The sequence below is a fragment of the Centruroides sculpturatus genome, unplaced genomic scaffold (assembly GCF_000671375.1).
Source record: "Centruroides sculpturatus isolate CEXI.00-Female unplaced genomic scaffold, Cexi_2.0 scaffold385, whole genome shotgun sequence".
Taxonomy (NCBI): domain Eukaryota; kingdom Metazoa; phylum Arthropoda; class Arachnida; order Scorpiones; family Buthidae; genus Centruroides; species Centruroides sculpturatus.
In genome coordinates, this window is record NW_019384625.1 from 585,963 (window position 1) to 598,911 (window position 12,949).

General features: G+C 27.5%; 1 protein-coding gene across 1 annotated transcript; it reads right to left on the reverse strand.

Annotated features, from left to right (window-relative positions):
• Nucleotides 1-2,784: 2,784 nt before the first annotated feature.
• Nucleotides 2,785-12,561, reverse strand: LOC111625618 (REM2- and Rab-like small GTPase 1). Its single transcript, XM_023368822.1, has 5 exons — nucleotides 12,248-12,561; nucleotides 11,901-12,047; nucleotides 9,795-9,922; nucleotides 5,406-5,545; nucleotides 2,785-3,189 (listed from the first exon to the last, which is right to left on the reverse strand). The coding sequence occupies exons 1-5, from the start codon at nucleotides 12,330-12,332 to the stop codon at nucleotides 2,979-2,981; spliced, it is 711 nt and encodes a 236-aa protein (XP_023224590.1). The 5' UTR covers nucleotides 12,333-12,561; the 3' UTR covers nucleotides 2,785-2,978.
• Nucleotides 12,562-12,949: the final 388 nt, after the last annotated feature.

Genomic DNA, 12,949 nt, shown 5'->3' on the forward strand with positions numbered 1-12,949 from the left:
TAATGTAAAAGAAGATAATGCTTATTTTTCTTTAGCATTCATTAAACTGAGATAATGTGTAATAATTATATAAAAATAAAGAATTGTTATCATCATAAAAATTTACATTAAGGATTAAGGAGAGATATAATATATACAAATTGCTTTTTTTTAAATTTTGATGAATAAAAGATAGTGAAAAAATTACTCTAAAAATAGAAAAAAATAATATAATACAATTTTTTTTTATTTTTCTTTAAAAATAACTATACAAAAGATTAAAAAATTCACAATTTTATATATACATATACAGAATATATAGTATTTTAATTAATATTCAATGCTAGTTAATATACTATATATATTATGAGGTCTGAACCCCTTGTATTGCAGGGGTTCAGACCTCATAGAAGTTAGGCAGGTGTCTAAAGTCACTACATAAAATGACAGATCAACATCCCACAAACTACTAATCACAAACATAAAAACTGGTTTAAAACAGGTAGATGTAAAGGCTGTATGTTTATCAGGAAATCTGATACTTTATATGGTACAAAGAACGTGAATTAAGAGTGGAGGAAGAACGTCTTAAAATAGACTTCTTATTTTGGTAGTAATGGTTGCCAGATCTCACTGATGACAATGCCAGTGTTTAAATTCATTCTATTAATTTTGTTTATTTTAATAATTTCAATATGTTCAAAAAATTTTCTTTTTTACGAATTTTGACGCTGTCAAGTGAAATCTCACAACAGACATGATTAGTGTGTGATGACCACTGAGTTGGTGTAGTTATACCTCACAGCCCATATATGCTCTCTTATTCTGATTTTTAGCATTCTACCCATCTCACCTATGTAATAATATTTTGGTTGAAAAGTACAAGTGAAAATATAAACTAAATTATTATTTAACAATACATCTATTTTACTGTTAATTGGTTCTTTGATTTTTAAGAAATTTTTGATTTTGTTGTTCAATGTGGGGACTAGATTATTACTATATGGTGTAATATTTTTTGTATCTTTTCAAAAATTATCAGGGCATAATCAAGTTTTCTATAAATTATTTGTGTTTTAGGCATTGGTTGTTTTATAGTGTGATTATATAGCCACTTGTCAATAATTTTGTTGGAATAGTTTAATTGAAAAACTTGATACACATGTTCAATTGCTATATCACTTGTAATTTAATTTTGTTTATATACATATTGAATATGTTTATATATATATAAACATATTCAATATGTATATAAAAATTACAATTAAAACAATATGTATATAAAAAGTCATATATATATATATATATGACTTTTCCAACATCAGATGGTTTAATGTATTTTTTGAAAGTGGTAAAATTATCATATCTTTGAACTGTGATATCTAAAAAGTTTAACATACCATTATTTTCATTTTCTATTTCAAAGCATATATTATTTTGGATATTATTGGCATATTGAAGTATAATTCGTGGATTGATTACTTTCACGTTATAAACAACAAAGCAGTCATCAACATAACATTTGTAAAAAATTACACCACAAAGGTTTTTAATAATGTCATCAGTCAATTTTTATCATGCAAAATTCAGCAAGTTTTGGATCAATGCAAGTCCATAAAGATGCCTTCTAATTGTCTAAAAAAATTATCGTTACAGATAAAATTATTATTAATTAAAACAAAATTGACAAGTTGAGTTATCTAGTTGTCGCATCTTAAAGGTAAACCCTCTTATTATTTTTTAACATTTTATTATATTTATTTATTTGCTAATTTTTTAATTTATTCAGTTTTACTTGTTCTACTCAATGGTTTAATAATTAGTTATTTCAATTGTCACTATAATTATTTTTGAAAAATTTTTGTGAGTTATGCATATGTTAAATATAAATTATTATTAAATACATTCTGTAATTTCTTATGTATTTTTACTGATATACATAATAAAATAAGGACTGAAGAGAGGTATAAAACCTGAAATGCATATCTGTTGTAAATTATAGAAAATAAAAATCTACTGTTTCCATCAAGATAAATGTTCCTGTATGATTTATTCTCAATAGAAACTTTATGCTAACTTCCAAAGAACATACAACTATATTTTTTAAGTTTTAACATATCCTTTTAATGTCAGAAACAATAAAAATACAGTAATACCTCGAATTACGCGAACCCAGAGTTACGCGATTTTCAAATCTCACCGATTCATCTTTTGTTTGAGTGCCACACAACTCTTGATTACTCACTCCCCCACACTATTGTTCAGCTTACATGTTCGGACGTGTCACGTAGAATTGACACATAGCTACAATTTATTTTGTGTTTATTTCTGTGTTTGTTTTATCTACGGAGACTTGAGAGACTCTACCATGTCATCCAAACGAAGTAGAACTGATTCTTCTGCATCAAACAAGAAAAGAAAAACTTTATCTTTGGAATGTAAAGTTAACATTATTAAAGACTTCGATACAAAAATGAAAATTTGTGAATTGGCAAAGAAGTTTGATCTACAGGAATCGACGGTCAGAACAATTATAAAAGGTAAAGAAAAAATTCTCGAAGCTGCGAAAAATGCTTAATCTTTAAATTCAAGTAGCATTTGTAAACGTCACGGTATTATCACTGAGACAGAAACAATGTTAAAATTATGGTGTGATAATCAATTGTGAAAAATTGTATAATAATATATGTTATACATATGTATTATCTAAGATTTTATTAAACATTTTTTTCTAAATTATTGCTTTTTTTAGTCTTTGGTCCCAATTAAAAATTATTTGTATGTAATTATACCCCGACTTATGCGAATTCGACTTACGCGGTTATCGCTCGGTCCCACCTATTGCGTAAGTTTAGGGTATTACTGTATATTATTTTATAGTCTTAAAAAAAAAAAGGTTCTGATTAATGTTAATATTTGATTATCATCTCCAGTACAGGCAGTCTCAAAGCAGTTAAAATAAGTAGATTCTATTACATTATTTTATGAAACACTGTAATTCATCTGTTTATTCCACAGGAACTTAAAATTTGATCTCGTAAACATAATTCTTCACAAAGAAATAAAATGAATTCTTCCCTTTTATTTTTCCAATAATTTTCTCTTGAAATTGTTGAATATAAAGGTAACTGTAGAACTGGAACTTTCCATGTACCTTCAAATTCTTGTATGTCTCTCTGTCTGACAAACTGCTGTTGTTCAAGATTCCAGCTAATTACAAAAATGTTATTGTTATTATTTTGCAAATGATTCATTATTTTTAAATTACATGAAAATTATCTTTGTAATAATTAAGAGTTTCAAATTACTTGGAATTACTCATTTAACAAAAGAAATAAATCAAGAACATTTATAATTTGTGATGGAACATTAAATTATAAAAGTTATTACATTAATTTATAAATGTTCATAATTTATTAATATTCTTAATTTAAAATATAACAAGGCAGATTTTTGTTATATTTTAAAGAAATCTGGAGTTTTTCATTATTTATTCCTTACTTATTTTCAAAAATGGAACATAAGCTGAATTGGCCAAAGGAATTACAGTTTTGATAATAGAATAATTTGGGGTTGTGGTTATTTAGATGGATCAGAAATGAGTTAAAATTTTTTCTGTAAAAGATAGTGAACTTCTTAATATTCAAATCATTTTTGAGAATACATTAGATTCAGATAACATCAAATTTATCCAGGGTTGTCCAACCTTTTTTCATAATGGGCCAAATTAGAAATTTACATATATTCAGCAGGCCACAAAGGTACTTTAAATAAATACAGTGGAGCATCGATTATCCAAAACAATTTGGGACTAGGGTTGTTCAGATAACCGATTAAGTATGAAAAAATACATTAACCTATCCCATGTTGAAATTCGTTCAAATCCTGGCACATCCTTAAGTACTCTCATGGTAGTGCAAGTGCTGCCAGCTAAAACACACACACCAACAAAAATAATATTAGAGTAGCCCAAGACAGCCAAATATTGCAGTGCCACAGCACTAGTGAAAATTTAAATTTGCTGACTGGAATGCTTTTGGTTAACCAATGTTTCGGTTGGTTGATATTTGGATAATCAATGCTCTAATGCAGTGTTTTTCAACCTTCTTGAATACGCGATCCCTTTACAAGTTAAAAAATTCTGGCGATCCCCCTAGGGCCATATTAAAACTATATCAGTGATTTTAAAAACTATGTATTTAATTTTCTTTCTGTTGAGACAAATTATTGTTGATTAAAATGAAAATTTCAGAAGAATCGACAATAACTTAACACACATAAAGTATGAAACTTCCTTTAATTATAACATTAGGCACTGGGAACTGTTGACCTTTTTTTTTTTTTCAGGATCTGAATTTTCAGCTTCTACTTTTCTACTGTTTATTTCTTTTTATTTCTCAACACTTTTTCTGCTATCATTTTCTGGGGTGGGCCGTAATTCTCGCTGAAATTGTAGTTTTTTTAATGTAGTGTAGGACCTACAAACACTTGTCTTTTTCTTCTACCCGCAACCCCCTGTGTAAGATTTCGTGACCCCCAAGGGGTTGCAACCCACAGGTTGAAAAACACTGCTCTAATGTATATGTTTTTAAAAAAGTTCAAAATGTGAATATCAAATTTTAATAACAAATATATATAATTACATCAAATACTGTATTATTGACAGTAAAAAAATTTACTCACACAAAATAAAAATAAATTTAATGTGATTTCTAATATTGCCTTCCTTTTATAATATTGTGAATATCTGCTTTTATGGTACTAGTCTTAGTTCTAAGAATGTTAATTAAAAGTGAATCACTCAATGTATTTTTTCAGCAGTTTTGATGTTTTTCATGCATGAAAAGAATTGTTTACAATAGTATGTTATACATATGAAGGAGTACAGTTTTCTAGCACCAATTACATGATTATGACATCAACGTGTATCAAGTGAAATGAGAATAATTTTTAACGACATTCTTTACAAAAATAAATGAAAATGTACCTAAAAAATTTAGGGTGCAGTGGGCCACAGGTTGGACATCCCTGAATTTATCTGTATTCCATAACAAAAATTTTGTCATGGTTATTTATGCCATGACAGAGATATCATATTTGCTTTTATGATTGAATTTTGAATTGAGCTACTTTAAAATACAAAACAGGGCTGAGTGAATTCTCATTTAAATGTAGTATAAGGAATTGTATTAATGTCAGGGATCATATAAAGGACAAAAATTGTTTTAAGTTTCTTCTTTGAAAAAAATTTTATAAAATGAAGAAAAAAATAAAACTTTACTATATTGTTAGTTATTTTTTAGAAATAAAATGATCTTAATTATAATTGAAATGAATTATTTTCAGGTAGAATTAAATCAGAGTTTTTAATAACTACATTAATAGTAAATAATATTTTTGCAAATAAATCTAAAGAAACTTCTTACCCACAACCAACAGCTATAAAACAAGGTTTATAAGAATTGTGTTTTTCAAATTCTATCATAATATCTGATATAAACTTTAAACTCTCCTTTTCAGCATATGAAAACATCAAAAGTACAGCATCAGCATCACTTGGACATTCCTATTAATTAAAATTTTATGATTAAAAAAAATTACATTCCATATTTAAACAAAAATTAATGGATTGATCAAAAAGTTTGTTCATCTTTTTTTATATAAAACATACCTAGAAATGATAATGGTCATTAATGGCAAGTTATATTCTAATCACACTACACCTTACACCTTTTCCAGCACTAGTTTAATCAAAACATTTTTGACCCTGTTCAGAGATCTGCCTCAAGTTAAAAATTATTAAAATAAGAATTAAAGAAAAGAACTGAGTTCTAATGATAGAAGAACTATAACCACTATTTTTAAATTTATAAAATTCAAAAACAAACGATTTACATATTTTAAAAGTTCTACAAACAAATAATTTACATGTTTTGAACGGTTCTATAATAAAGATAAGCCCCTCATCCCTTTCAATTCTTGTGATCTGCCTTCCTATAAAATAGCTGTATTTAAGACACTGGTTGAAAGAGCCTACACTTACTGCTCTAATATTACAGTAGAACCCCTCTAGTCCGCCCTCGGCTAGTCCATCACTCCGGTTAATCCGACCGTGGTCGGAGTCAAGAAACTTGTCCCGACTCATCAGTGACTCACCATCTGTGGCATTTTTCTGTGTTCGTTACAGTGTATGTTTTACATTGTGTGTACATGTACAGTTTTGTGTGTGTTTTCAACATTCAGGAGTGAAACGTAAACACGTTACTCTTTCATTAAATGAAAAATTAGCAGTGCTACAAAGACTGGACAAAGGGGAAGATTGTTTATTTTACTTTTTTCTGATAACCCGACCTTTTTTGCGTTCCAACCATACCCCCAGTCCCAAAGGTGACGGATTAGAGGGGTTCTACTGTATGAACCAATTAAGGGATTAGTGGAAGCTCATGGCTACAGCAAAAAACTGATTGCTAGGTTAGCTAAAAACATGGAGTACAACATTAATGCATTGTGGCTTAATAAGGATACATAGTGTTCCAAGGTTTTACCTCAGAAATATATAGAAAACTATGGACTATGACCCAAGGCTGACTTTTACATATAAAACATTAGCAAAGCATATGAATGCCAGAATAACTTATAGACATAATCCAACTATATTTAGGCATCTAACTAATGGTAAAGATTCTATAGATAGAAACTTAGCCCCTGGGTTATCCCAATTATCCCAGTGTGGGATGATTGATTTAGTTGAAAGTTAGCATATATAGATGCCACTAAAAGATGTACCCAAAGGTTCAAGGAACATAAATACAATGTGTCTATCCATAATAATAATAAATAATTAATTAATAAATAATAAATAATAATAATAAACAGTCTATCCATAATGCTTGCCCAATATGCAAGTGAGCCAGGGGTGTCAGCATGTTGGGACCAGGCTAAATTATTAAAAATTGTGTTTGACATCAACAAATTATGATCAGTGGAAGCTTTTGAAATATTCCAAGCATCTAAAAAAGGTGAATGCATTAATTTCAAGAAGAAGGAAATGTTATCCAAAGCATGGCAGTCTCTAGTTGATAACCCGATGAGATAAGAGAACAATGTGGACTTAACTTAAAAAATGTTTGTTACTAGTATGTATAATTATTTTATTTTAATTTATTATATCTTTTTATTTATTTTAATGTTTTAATTTTAAAAATACATAAATTATTTGTTTGTAGAACTTTACAAAAACAATTGAATTTATATTCAATTGTTTTTGCCAGTTTCAGCATAATGTTCTGTAACATATATTACAAATAAAAATGTTTAATTTTTGTTATTGTTATTCAAGATCCACCATTGTTACCTGAATCAGTTTTTCAATTCTTATATCATTGGCTTCCATTATTGGTCAGCTTAGATTCCCACTGCAACTTTTGCCACTCACATTTCCTATCCACTTGCAAACTTCTGACATTATTCTATGACACCTTGATGGGATATAACATTGTCCCCATATACCTTGACTGACAATGGATTTAGCAAGTGGAACCTTTTTGGCCCATAGATATCTACTCTTAGTAACTGCTCAGACTTCCTCACTATATCACTTTTCTAAACATGTCATCATTTTGAAATGCTACATCACAACTATTCTGCATTTATAATCATTCTAATCATTTATGGAAATCTGGGTAATTACTACATTGAAGACAGTCAACCGTGCTTTGGTCTCTATACTTTGAACCTTGTGAAGTAATTTTTTGACTACTCTGTATGAGAATCGAATAATGAAAAGGAAAACAACTCAAGGATGAAGCTAGTATATGTCAATGTTCTAACCTGAGAGTGTGTCAACTTATGCTTTCTCAGAGTTGGTGATGACACCTTTCCCACAACTTTTAGACACATCTAAGATATTTTCTGCTTTGAATATGACAAGGAATGGCCAATTCCAGCCAATCATCATCCATTCTTTCAACTGTTCAGTTTAGTGTGGATGTGTACCGTTTTGGATTAGTGTTCTTCTGTGCCCTCAGATTCCTTGTCATCCCTCTACTTGCTGCTTCTCTCCCAAATTGTTAACTGAAAGACTACATTTCAAAGATCCTAAATGAGAATTCTAGTTCCAATTTGTGAGATACCAAAAATTTGTAATCTCTCTCTCCATGAAATGCAAATACTTTGTGTAATGTGTTATACCAACTTTCATGCCATCTAATAAATGTTGAAGTGTAGTAAATTGTGTTGAGTGAATCAATTCCAACTGAATCTCGTCCTTTCCTACTCCATCCTCTTACCCTAGTCTCACATAGGAGACCATGTTATTGCATGTTATTGCTGTAGAAGTTAAAGGGAAATTATCCACAGAGCCAAAAAGCATCATTAGATTCAATTAGATTCAATTCTAACGATGCAGTTTAAAATTATTAAAATGGCACATTCACTTAGTTATTAATTAAAATGTACCAATATAGGATCAGTCAGATAGCCCCATTTCTGCTCCAACATAGGTACATCTCACTGTTTGTAACTTTAGGAACATTGGGGACCAAGAATACATATTCTGAAAAATAGGAATAAAAATTGCAATGCAATGTTTCTACTATTACTGTTCATTGCTATAAAAGCAGAAAAACTAAATAATTATTTCAAAGGAATATTAATGAATTAATTCAATTCAAGCCATCTTATATCACATTACACATTTCATTATTTGTTTTAGCTGTTTCTATCAAATTGCTATCTTGTAAACTTCTATTTTATTGAAATTTCGACTTTATTTCACATCTTAAGGTAGATATTAACATTTCTATTAAGTTTTAACTGATTTACTAATTAATTGATTTTTATTGTTATTTATATTAAAATGAATAGTTAATTTAATATATTCCTTGTTGTGAAAAGCAAATCAACTGCTGTTTAGTTCAAATTTTATTTAGAAAGTTCTTTCAATGAAATTCAACTTGGAAATAGAAATTTCTACTACCATTTTGAATATACCTTCTTTGAAAAATTTTGCCCTTAGTGCAAATTTGTGCACTCCTGTAAATATTAACAATAACAAAGAACAATACCTATTTTATAAATAGAGTTATTTGTTCTTAATGTAAAACTTTTTTAGACTATAATATCCAGTGAGGCAAATATGTCATTCTTCTGGAAGCCTACAAAGAAAGATAGGCTTTCAGAAAAATGGTTGAAACTTCATGTATGTAAAAAGGTCATTGTAATGTGACTATTTATTCAGACATTTGCTTTTACAATATTTATTTTTTAAATATAGAATCAGTTATTTTACAAAAATATAAAACTATTTAGACAGTTCTAGTGTATCAATATTAACCAACGGAAAACAACAATAAAATTTATTTGCTTTTAGCCCACACAATACTGGATCAGCTACTAATTATAATATAAAGTGCTATAATTTTATCCAATTGTTATCTATTTTAATTTTGCTTACCTGAGATTTTTTCATTAATATAAAATGTTTACCAATAATCAATTTAAAGTAGAATTTTAACATTCCCCAATATTGCTTTACATTAAAAATAATTGTCTTTGTTTTTCCTTGCTCAACATAATATTCAAAATTCCTAAGCAAATCCAACTAAATGCTTTCAAAAAGCTTCTTATAGAACAAATACAACAAAAAAATCATAAAATAAGATGTGATTCAAGTTGTCTGAAATTAATTTGAATGAAATAATACAAAATTTGTAATAGCATTGCTTCTATGAAAAATAAAAATAGCAAACCACATTCAAACTAAATTGTTAACATAAAATTAGCATAAAATATAAAACTTAAAATGATTGCAATACCTCTATTAAATCAACTGGCTTTCTTCTTCCAACAGTTCCTGATTCCCAAAACTCAATAGTAAACATCAATTTTTTTACTTCTGATGAATGTACTTCACACACTCTGGAAACTGCTTTAACTTGTGTCCCTAATCAAATATTTTACTTACAATTTTTATAAATATTCTAATATAAAATGAATATAAAACAATTACTGGTACAGTAAAAATTTATATATAAAGTCAGCATAAATATATAAACATTTTGTTTAAATTATAAAAATATACTATTTGTAGATTTTCTTTGTTATTTATCTTAATCTAGAAAAAAGTATTAGAATCATAACAAACAATATTATTTCTTAATGATTTATTGTATATTCTTATTATATGAATCAAAAAAACTTTCTTCTATAAACCAATGTTTATTAGTAAATTGTATGTTATTTTTCCAACAATGTTTTGGGCAATCTAAACATCTCTTATCATTGAAGTCCAGTTTCTGATTCTCTTTATTCATCTGTTTGATATCCACCCAATCAGTATTTTCATTCTATTTTAATTACTTATTCAATAATTTATTTGCTTATTCTGTATTAATTTCTGATAATAGTCTTCTTGATGTTTGGTGATCCCTTGTCTCAATGATCTACATATGCTGCCTATGTATTTTAATAATTTCTTTTCCTGTACACTCTTAATCTCATAAACTCTTCTTCATAGTCATTCAAACATTTTTACTGGGGGAAGCATGGAAACATTTTCTCGGGATGATTTTGCCAACTATTCAGTGAAATTTACTGATTTTAGGGGATTGAGATGATCCCCAAATCTCCTAGTTACTTTACTCTGCTCCTATTTTGTCTAATGATATAAATTAGATGATGCAGTAATTTATAAAAGCAAAGAATTTAAATACATAGACAGCACTTGTAGATCATTGAGACAAAAGAAACTAGATCATCAAGAAGGCCTGAAGAAAACAACAACAACTATAGCATTAGAACAATATTCCTAGAATAATCAAATAGAAATATATTGTGGCAGGAAACAGAAGATATCCAATACATTGGCACAGGACCATATGAAATAATGTATGGCTGAAATTCAATAAATAAATCTAATGATGATGTGAATCTGTAAGTATGAACAATGAATGAAATTTATTGAAGTAGGAAGAGTAAAAAGAAAAAGTGAAAGATTAAGATAGACAAATATTTTTATAAAATGATAATGCAAAATAATTTTTGAGATGAATATATGATTCTTAGAACATTTAATCAATTTAAAATTTTGAAATCAATACCAAAAATCCATGAGTTGTGTAACTTTTCCAGCAAAAAAGTTAAAATTGTGTGTAGTGTTATCAGTTATTAGATTTTGTAAGAAAAAACTTTTCATATTATTAATTATTACAAAATGCAAAAAGCTTAATTTTGAGAGTGGAGATGCATTTTATAAAATTTGTAAATGCTAATAACAAGTAAACTCTTCATTAAGTCCAACTCCACTCAAGATATGATACACAACCTCCTTCTATCTCCCCATCCCCTTGACCTTTAACCAGCAAAATTTAATAGCATCAATGCTCCTAATACACAAACTTCTCTACAGAATTTCAGAAATTTTCAACAGAAAGTATAGGAGCTATTAAACTTCAAAGTGAGTGACAAAACTGTGCCCATACACACACACACATATCCATACATACAGATAAAATCCTCAATTTTTTGCATTCTTAACATTTTTGGACTCAGAACTTTAAAGTTCTGAGTCCAAAAATGTAAAATTCTTGGGGTCATTTTTAGATCAATTGCAATACACCAGGAAAGTGAAAATTTTGAAAACAATAGTTGTTGCATAGAACATTTAATTGAAATGTTGAAGTTTACATAAATGCATTTTAATACTTTAATAAAAATTTTTAAAGCACATTTTAATTAATTAAATTAAATAAATATGTTTTAATGTTCTGAAGTCAGTAGTGTTAGAAAAGTTTTTGTTATTAAACTTAAGATGGCAATTCTTATCATGAAATTTTTACAAAACTTTTGTAAATATTTCTCTGTATTATGAATTCTGAAGAATTAGGTTGCTAAAATCAATTAACCAATATCTAACATATTACCTGAAGTAGCATAATATGAAGAATTGTTATTTAATCCAGACAACCAAGATGACAAGAAAGATTTTCCAACTCCTGCTTTACCCACAATATATACTTTATATTTGATGTGTCTTATATCTAGAGGTACATTTGGAGTTTCTAATAAACCTATATTTTAAACAGAAATAATTAATTTTTATATAAAATGGAAAAAAATATATTTTACTAGTTTTAATATAATTTTAAAGTATTCATGAATTCATATACAATAACTGAAAGTATACTTTATTAAAAACCGATTACACTTTTTATTTTTGTAATTATTTTTAAAAAGTAATTATAAAAAAAATGATTTTTAGACTGTTTACCAAATATTTTCTCTGATTTAGGATTGCCAGAGTCATTCGTGCATAGATAAAGAAATCTTCCATTTATTCCACGTTTGCAATTCATCTGTTGTGTTTCTCAATTAAGAAAACAATTATAATTTCTTTTTACAAAAATACATGAATTACACTTATAATCTTCATCTTTAATATTTATATTTAACAAAATATTAATATTTCGCCCACATTCTATATCTAACAATCATTTTATTATTTATTATTATAAATGGCATCAAACATCGTTTAAAAATTAATACAACAAATTGAACAGAATAACCACGTTTCTCTGTTTATCATTAAAAACTCCGCCCTCTGGTATCATTTCGCGACGTTAATCATTAAATTTTATTCTTAATTTTTTTTTTACAGATAATTAAAATCTGTAATTTGATATTCTAAATAAATAATTTGGAAATCCATTCATTTTTATTTTTTATTCTAATTTCTATGGTTAAAGTACAGATGTTGCACCACCTGCTAATCTACTTTCTATTACATTTCACAAATACTTTTTTCTAATTATAGGGTTATTTAAAATTTCTCTGCTCTATTATAAGTTAAAATAAAAGGTCATAGCATGAAAAAAACATATATATACTTTCAATTAAACATAAAAATATATTTTTAAAAGCAATAAAGTTTATATACAGCATATAATTGTATAAATTTATAAAATTAATACAT